The 8,812-nt window shown below is 55.8% G+C and overlaps 1 protein-coding gene across 14 annotated transcripts in view; it reads left to right on the top strand.

Moving 5' to 3' along the window:
- CXXC5 (CXXC finger protein 5) overlaps positions 1–4,680 on the top strand; it is a 37,199-nt gene extending 32,519 nt beyond the window's left edge. For 8 of the 14 annotated variants that reach the window (XM_025388818.1, XM_025388817.1, XM_025388805.1 and 5 more), the window contains 2 exons: positions 809–1,898; positions 3,649–4,680. In XM_025388818.1, coding sequence (XP_025244603.1) covers positions 969–1,898; positions 3,649–3,693 — 975 coding nt within the window. In that variant the 5' untranslated portion in view covers positions 809–968 and the 3' untranslated portion in view covers positions 3,694–4,680. Of the gene's footprint in view, positions 1–284; positions 380–808; positions 1,899–3,648 lie in introns of all 14 variants that reach the window. The other 6 variants (XM_025388811.1, XM_025388809.1, XM_025388816.1 and 3 more) reach the window with 2 other exon arrangements.
- The last annotated feature ends 4,132 nt before the right edge of the window (positions 4,681–8,812 follow it).

Below are 8,812 nucleotides of genomic sequence, written 5' to 3' on the forward strand. Positions count from 1 at the left end.
CTTCCAGACTGTATGATCTGTACCATTAAGCACTCTTCCCCTCGGACAGAGAATGAAGATTAGGATGTGGAGGTAGTTTTTTTGTTTTTGTTTTTGTTTTTTGTTTTTTGTTTTTTGTTTTTGACAGGGCTTCACTGTCCCCAAGCTGGAATGCAGTGGCATGATTATAACTCATTGCATCCTCAACCTCCTGGGCTCAAGCAGTCATCCCATCTCAGTCTCCTGAGTAGCTGGGACTACAGGCATGTACCACCACACCTGGTTAACTTTTGTATTTTTTGCAGAGATAAGAGCTTCACCATGTTGTCCAGGGTGGCCTCAAAACTCCTGAGCTCAAGCGATCTGCCTGCCTCTGCCTCCCAAAGTGCTGAGATTACAGGCGTGAGCCACTGCACCCAGCTAATAAGCATCTCCCACACTCTCCCACCCCAGCACGAGAAGGACTGCCTGCGTCCGGCAGGTTTTCCTAGACTCTAGCAGGGCAGATTTGGGCTGCGGAGGCCTGGACTAGGGCCTCCACCATGCCACTTGGTGTCTGTGTGTTCATAGAGTGGTAGTTCTCCTAAATCTTGTTTCCATCATCTATAAAGTAGAGAATTACCAGCCACTGCTTCTAGAGTTCTTGTGGATCTTAACTGAGATAGTACAAATAAGAAATTTCTCACCAGGGTGGATCTCATGCTTAATAAATGCCTGGTCAAGCTCATGGTGGTCAGGATGACAGGACAGTTGATAGTGGCGGTGGTGGCGATGTTGAAGAGGGAGGTGTTCACTGCTGCCCTGACCCTATATCCTCTTGTTGTGACAGAGTGAAGACATTTCCACCTGGACACCTGACCATGTGCCTGCCCTGAGCAGCGAGGCCCACCAGGCATCTCTGTTGTGGGCAGCAGGGCCAGGTCCTGGTCTGTGGACCCTTGGCAGTTGGCAGGCTCCCTCTTCAGCAGGGTCTGGGCCTCGGCCCCACCATGTCGAGCCTCGGCGGTGGCTCCCAGGACACCGGCGGCAGTAGCAGCAGCAACACCAATGCCAGCGGTGGCAGTGGCAGCAGTGGCCCAAAGGCAGGAGCAGCAGACAAGAGTGCAGCAGTGGCTGCCGCTGCACCAGCCTCCGTGGCAGATGATGCACCACCCCCCGAGCGTCGAAACAAGAGTGGTATCATCAGCGAGCCCCTCAACAAGAGCCTGCGCCGCTCCCGCCCGCTCTCCCACTACTCTTCTTTTGGCAGCAGTGGTGGCAGTGGCAGTGGCAGTGGCAGCATGATGGGCGGGGAGTCTGCTGACAAGGCCACTGCAGCTGCAGCTGCTGCCTCCCTGTTGGCCAATGGGCATGACCTGGCAGCGGCCATGGCAGTGGACAAAAGCAACCCTACCTCAAAGCACAAAAGTGGTGCTGTGGCCAGCCTGCTGAGCAAGGCAGAGCGGGCCACGGAGCTGGCAGCCGAGGGACAGCTGACGCTGCAGCAGTTTGCGCAGTCCACGGAGATGCTGAAGCGCGTGGTGCAGGAGCACCTCCCGTTGATGAGCGAGGCGGGTGCTGGCCTGCCTGACATGGAGGCTGTGGCAGGTGCCGAAGCCCTCAATGGCCAGTCCGACTTCCCCTACCTGGGCGCTTTCCCCATCAACCCAGGCCTCTTCATTATGACCCCGGCAGGTGTGTTCCTGGCCGAGAGCGCGCTGCACATGGCGGGCCTGGCCGAGTACCCCATGCAGGGAGAGCTGGCTTCTGCCATCAGCTCCGGCAAGAAGAAGCGGAAACGCTGCGGCATGTGCGCGCCCTGCCGGCGGCGCATCAACTGCGAGCAGTGCAGCAGTTGTAGGAACCGAAAGACTGGCCATCAGATTTGCAAATTCAGAAAATGTGAGGAACTCAAAAAGAAGCCTTCCGCTGCTCTGGAGGTAACGGCGCCTTAGAGGGAGGTGTGTGGGCTCTTGTGTCTGTCTGGCAGTCCAAACCCACCCCCATCCCCTGACCCCACCTTTCCTACCTGGGCAAGTGTCTGGGGGATGCCCCCCCATCCTTGGGGTCTGGGGGTCTGGCTTCGAGACACCAGTTTACTGCCCCAAAAGTCAGAACCACATTCTGAGAATTCCATCAGGCCATAATTTGCAAGGCAAGCTTGAAATTCCAGGTAAGGACCTAGCATTCTCAGCCAGGCCCTGGAATTCTGATTCCTCTCCTGGGGTTCTGGGTCAGGTATTGATATTTCCATACAGGTCCTAAGTTTCATTTCTTTTTTTTTTTTTTTGATACGGAGTCTTGCTGTGTCGCCCAGGCTGGAGTGCAGTGGCCGAATCTCAGCTCACTGCAAGCTCCGCCTTCCGGGTTCACGCCATTCTCCTGCCTCAGCCTCCCGAGTAGCTGGGACTACAGGCGCCCGCCACCTCGCCCGGCTAGTTTTTTGTATTTTTTAGTAGAGACGGGGTTTCACCGTGTTAGCCAGGATGGTCTCGATCTCCTGACCTCGTGATCCGCCCGTCTCGGCCTCCCAAAGTGCTGGGATTACAGGCTTGAGCCACTGCGCCCGGCCAGGTCCTAAGTTTCTGATGCTCAGACATGGCCTAAAGCATCCAGTCCATGACTTAGAACTCTGCGTCTCTCCCCTGCCCTGTTTAAGGGATTCTGTTTCACAGGCTCTGTGCCCTTAAGCCCTTCATTTGCCCCTCCAGGGCCATTTTTCCCCCAAGGCCACCCAAGGATAGAGCTGCTCCAGTGCTGGGTGCCCTGCTCTGAGGCCTGGAAGAACCCTTGGTCTGGGCACCTACTTGACAGATTTTTGGGGCCGGGGTAAGGGAAGGTGACCATGAGCCCAGGTGGTCAAGGACCTAGCCACTGTGGGATTGGCTTGGAGAAGGCAAGGGGTTCCCATGCTGCTATCTCTGCATCCCTGTGGCAGGGCCCGTCCCTGTGCCCCTGGATGCAGCAACCTAGCTGGAGTGCCAGGCCTGGGTACAAAAGCATCTTTTCAGCCTGCAGTCCCTGCCCCTATCCCCGCCCCTCTACGAGTGGGCTTGACGCAAATGTCCAGAATGGTTGGAAAACAACAGTGGTGTATCCCAGCCATGGCCTCCTGGTTACCCTCCCCAACCCAACGCCAACCCCAACCCCAGCCCCAGCCCCAGCCCCAGCCCCAGCCCCAGCCCTTCCCTTTCTGCTCTCCTATGTACACACAAAGGCACCCACTTTAGTCCAGTGTAGACACACATGCACACACACGTAGACACGGCTGCTTGAGAAATAGCCCAAATACCCACCTCCCACAGCTCCATACCGCACAGCTCAGCATAGCACGAGGCACACACCCATATGCACATCCGCCGCACGTGCTTGCACGCTCATTTACGGAAACATGCCACAGCCACCTGGTGCTGTTGCCTTTGGGCCAGGGGAAGGGTCTTCCTCTCTGGAAGGAGGGTTCCTGGGCACAGTGGCTCAGGAGGCCTCAGAGTCCTCCGGGCCTTCCAGCAGCCCAGCAGGTCGAGCTCCTCCTTTGGCCTGGCTGGGGTGGCAGGAGCTCCGAGGGGTGGCTGCTCTTCCTCCATGCCTGTCCCTCCGCCATGAGGCCATCCACGGGGGAACGTCTTTGCTCCAGGCCTACCCGGACCCTGACTGAACTCTCTCCTTGTTTTTGTCTCCTGCCCCCGCCAGAAGGTGATGCTTCCGACAGGAGCCGCCTTCCGGTGGTTTCAGTGACGGCGGCGGAACCCAAAGCTGCCCTCTCCGTGCAATGTCACTGCTCGTGTGGTCTCCAGCAAGGGATTCGGGCGAAGACAAACGGATGCACCCGTCTTTAGAACCAAAAATATTCTCTCACAGATTTCATTCCTGTTTTTATATATATATTTTTTGTTGTCGTTTTAACATCTCCACGTCCCTAGTATAAAAAGAAAAAGAAAAGAAAAAAATTTTTAACTGCTTTTTCGGAAGAACAACAACAAAAAAGAGGTAAAGACGAATCTATAAAGTACCGAGACTTCCTGGGCAAAGAATGGACAATCAGTTTCCTTCCTGTGTCGATGTCGATGTTGTCTGTGCAGGAGATGCAGTTTTTGTGTAGAGAATGTAAATTTTCTGTAACCTTTTGAAATCTAGTTACTAATAAGCACTACTGTAATTTAGCACAGTTTAACTCCACCCTCATTTAAACTTCCTTTGATTCTTTCCGACCATGAAATAGTGCATAGTTTGCCTGGAGAATCCACTCACGTTCATAAAGAGAATGTTGATGGCGCCGTGTAGAAGCCCCTCTGTATCCATCCACGCGTGCAGAGCTGCCAGCAGGGAGCTCGCAGAAGGGGAGGGAGCACCAGGCCGGCTGAGCTGCACCCACAGTCCCCAGACTGGGATCCCCTACCCCAACAGTGATGATTTTGGAAAAAAAAAAAATGAAAGTTCTGTTCGTTTATCCTTTGCGATCTGGGGAGCCCCGTCTCGATATTTCCAATCCTGGCTACTTTTCTTAGAGAAAATAAGTCCTTTTTTTCTGGCCTCTCTAATGGCAACAGAAGAAAGGGCTTCTTTGCGTGGTCCCCTGCCGGTGGGGGTGGGTGCCCAGGGGGCCCCCTGCGGCCTGGGCCCCCCTGCCCACGGCCAGCTTCCTGCTGATGAACATGCTGTTTGTATTGTTTTAGGAAACCAGGCTGTTTTGTGAATAAAACGAATGCATGTTTGTGTCACGAAGCACCGCTGGCTTCTTGCTCTCCGGTTTTGGGGGGCTGACTTGGGGGCCGTTCTTGAGCAGGGGTTGTCTGGGACCACCTGGAGGAGGAAGAAGGATGGCCCAGGGACATTTAGAAAGGGAATTTCTTGGGGAATAGAGGCCTCTGGATCCAGAATGGGCAAGAGCAGGAGCAACCAGCCCAGCAGACAGGAGGGAAAGGCTCTTAATCTGGAAGTCACTGGTACCAGAGTACCTCATCTGCCTGGTTGCACCCCATGCCCCAGAACCTGGACCTCCAGGGACCTTCACTCACCTGGGGCCACCTCTGTTTACCAAAGTTCATCAGGGCCCGATGAGTAAAGCAACCAGCAGCATAAGGTGGGTGGGGGTAAGGCTGAGCCGCCTGTTCAGCGTCTTCTTTCTTTCTTCTTACCTGGCAGGGATCTGGTGTTCCCGAAGCCACCAATGTCATTCTCCAGGGAATAGTTTCAGCTCAGCTTCGTGGGGACCTGGCTGTGCATACACGCCCATTTCTCTTTAGGCCTGAGGGCTGCTAGACTGAGTTATAGGGGTGTCCTTGGCTTTGACTGTCCCCACTCTCAGAGAGTTTGTGGTACAAGGTTGTCGGGGACCTCAGAGGTCAAATGTCTGGGGAAGTCACCACACAGCCACATGGTCTGGGCCAGGGCAGCCTGAACAGGAAGGGGTGGCAGTGGCATGCCCCTCCCTGTACATCACAGAGGCCAACCTGAAGGAGGAGGCTTAGCCATCCTCTGGGGGAGCGTTCTTGTCATCCAGCTGCTTTGAGCCTGGCTGAGATGGAGGCTAGACTTGAGGAAGGACTTCCTGACAGTGTTGGGCCCTGGCTTCAGGTGGGTGAGAGCTGGAGCGATTTCTGAGGCTGAGTGAGCAGTGAGGTGGGGGAGATGGGCTATCTCTGCCATTGTCCTGAGAGGAGAAAGCAGCGATGTTGGGTGGGGGTGGCGCTGACCCCCAACCCCTTCCCAGGTGTCACAAGCTCCCTTCGAGCACCAGGGCCTCAGCAGCCCGGCCTGGCACAGCGGGGGCAGGCAGGGGCGGTGGGAGGCAGCTTTCAACTTCAGCTCTGCCTGGGAAAAATTCCCTTTCATGTGGCCGCCTGTGATCTCTCCAGGCGGCTCTGCCGAAGGGGGGTGTCCAGCAGGGAGTAGGGGGAGGCGTTGCAGCTGGGGGGCACCCTCACCCCCAGCACAAGGCAAACGGCGGCACCTCCAGAACCTCGAGGAGGGTGGGGAGAGTCCTCCCGTGGGGAGTGGGGGGAGCCTGGCCAGCAGGGGGCACTGGGCAGGAGGCCCCTTCCTGCCCCCGCCCGCTGCTGGCAGCACACAGGCTGCAGATGGCCTCAGCCGGCCCTCGTTGGCACACCTACAGGTGTGGGGTGGATGGCTCTGGTGCCAGCCCCGAGGGGGTGCTGTGACTCAGCCGGCCTGTACCTTTCAGTGTGCCAACCCACAGCCCAACGCGTCTCCTGAGCCCACTCCCCAGCACACAGCCGAAGCTCAGAGCTCCTCACCTGTTCCAGTTTCACGCTGCTTTGTGGAAATGGTAAGCCAGCCCCTCTGTGTTTGGAGGCCAGGGGTGGGGACAGCTGTGAGGCTGGCTGAAAACATGCTGAGGACTCAGTTACCTCATCTGGGAAACGGGACAATAATTGTTTCCCCCATAAAGTTGCCTGAGGATGAAATGCGATCACACTTGGGAAGGACCTGGCTTGTAGTAAGCTCTGTCAATGGCAGCTGGTGTTGCTATTTTTAAACTATTATTCACCTAAATCTCACCAAGATGTCCCTCACCTTCTGCCCGGCTGTGTGTCCTCCCTGAAGCCCTGGCCACCCCCACCTCCATAGAGTGGCCAAGCCTCTGGCCCTTCCCCTATCTGGGTGCAGGCCGACCCCAGCCTGCACCAGCTTTGTCTGTCTCTGGCTCACTCTCTGCATGTCCTGAAGGTCTCTTTCAGTCCCTGACGCTCCTGTGTCTTTGGGTCTCCATCTTTCCTGATCTCTAAGCCTCTCTGTGTCTCTGCCCCTCCTGTCTCTCCATCTCTATATCTTGTCCTCTGTCTGTTGTAGGCTCACCCCTGCTGTTCCCTGGCTGATGGAGACATCCTTAGAGGCAGGCTCCCTGGCAGGGTTGTGTACCCAATTCCCCTCGCCTCAGGTGCCCTCACCTCTCCTCTGCTACAGTTGGGAAACTGACTTCCTGGTGACCCAGGAGCCTTTCCTCTGGGTGATCTGGCATTCAGAGCCAGCTCTGGACATAGAACGGTGGGGGTTTGAGAGGCTGCGTGCACACACTGGGCTGGAGACAAGTCCAGCCTCCAGGTAGCCCTGCATGGAGAGTGTGTGTGTGTGTGTGTGTGTGTGTGTGTGTGTGTGTGTGTGAGAGATGCTTTAAGGGCCTCACAATTGCGTGAGGCTTTGTGCAGTAATGTGGCTATGTGTGACATTGGGTATGATATGCAGATGGGTTTGTGACAGTGTATTGGAGACTCAGATGTGAGACCTGTGGCTATGGGTTGGTGTATGTCAGTGGCCACACTTTGGAATGTTCTGTGACATTGCATGTGTGATCTTGTGACATTGTACAGTTCTGTAACAGACCTGGTGTGATACCGGCTTGTACAACTGAATGTGTGACTTTGGGTGATTCTATATGAGTGTGTGACATTGGGTGATTCTATGTGAGTGTATAACTTTGGGTTTACAATACACATGGCATTGTGTGACCCTGTGGCAAAACTGGGTGATTCAATAAGTGTGTGACTTTGTGTCTGTGTGGCCATCATGGATGTGGGCTGGGACTGACCAGGGATTGTGTGTGTGTGATGTCTCTGTGTGACTATGGTGTGACCCTGTGATACTGCCTACATCACCCTGGGTGTGTGGTCATGGCTTTGTGTCAGTGTGGACCTGTGATCCTCTCAGTGATGCTGACACTATTGCCTTGTGTGTCTGCCTCCAGCATTTCCTGGGTCTCCACCCTGAAAGCCGTGCATCTCTGGGGAGAGAGTGGGGGATCTGACAGCCCCTCTCACCCGCAGCCTGCGCCCTCGCATGGCCCTGAGGCCCACTCTGGATGGGGGAGCTGGCATGGGGGCAGCAGGCGCAGTTCCCACGGCTGCTGCGGCCCCTCTCCCAGCCCCATCACCACCGGCTTCAGCTCCACAGAATATCCTGGCAACCCCGGCCTCTTTGTTCTCTGAGGCCGCCAAAGGCCTCCCCCTACCCCAGCCTGCCCAGCGCCTGCCAGGCGCCCCCTCCCCCGACAGCAGCCAGTCAGCCTGACCTAGTCTCTAGCCGCCTTTATCCCCCACCCAGACTGAGGCCCCTGTCCCATGCCCTGGACTTGACTCAGGACTCCAGACGGGGCCTTTGACCCTCTGCTCTGAGCTTGCTGTGGTTGTGCTGTGCAGGAAGAAGGAAGCAGGATAGGTCCTGCGGCTATACTGGGTGATTGTGGGCCAGGAGCTGGGATGTCTGTATGGGTACTTCCCCTTGGCCCAAGGCTGGTTGGAGGCCCAGGGGTGGTTTCAGTTTGTCCAGTAAGTTTACTTCTTTAGTCCCCGGAGGTCATCAGGACAGGACTATTACCCATTTTACTGGTAAGAAACTGAAGCCTAGAGAGGGTATATGACTTCCCCAAGAACAAGAACAAGATGGTAGCAGGGACCTGATTAGAACCCAGGTTCCTGGCTACCTTGGGAGAAAGACCAGGTGCTTCCAAAAGAATGGAGAGGGGGCCTGGGAGTCTGGACACATGGGTTCCTGCTTATTTTTTGGTCACCATGTGTCAAAGCCATGTTTGTGTTTGTGTGTGTATGTGTGTGTCCTTGCTGAATGACCTTGGCCAAGTGCCCTTACCTCTCTGTGTTCCAAGAAAGAAGGACAACATAGCCAGGGGTTGTGGGGTGGTGAGCTTGACAGGGTGCTTTGCAGAGCAACAAGGTCACCTCATAGTTAGTGCCAAGACCCACACCATCTCCAACAGGGATAGATTCTGGCTCGGGGCCCCAGGCTCAGCCCAGCTCTGTGCTGCCACAAAAAAGGAGGCAGTGATGGCTACATGGCTCGGCTGTAGTCAAGGCCACTTGGGTCTGACCTGATTGCAGCACAG

This window comes from Theropithecus gelada, chromosome 6 (assembly GCF_003255815.1).
Source record: "Theropithecus gelada isolate Dixy chromosome 6, Tgel_1.0, whole genome shotgun sequence".
NCBI classification, from domain to species: domain Eukaryota; kingdom Metazoa; phylum Chordata; class Mammalia; order Primates; family Cercopithecidae; genus Theropithecus; species Theropithecus gelada.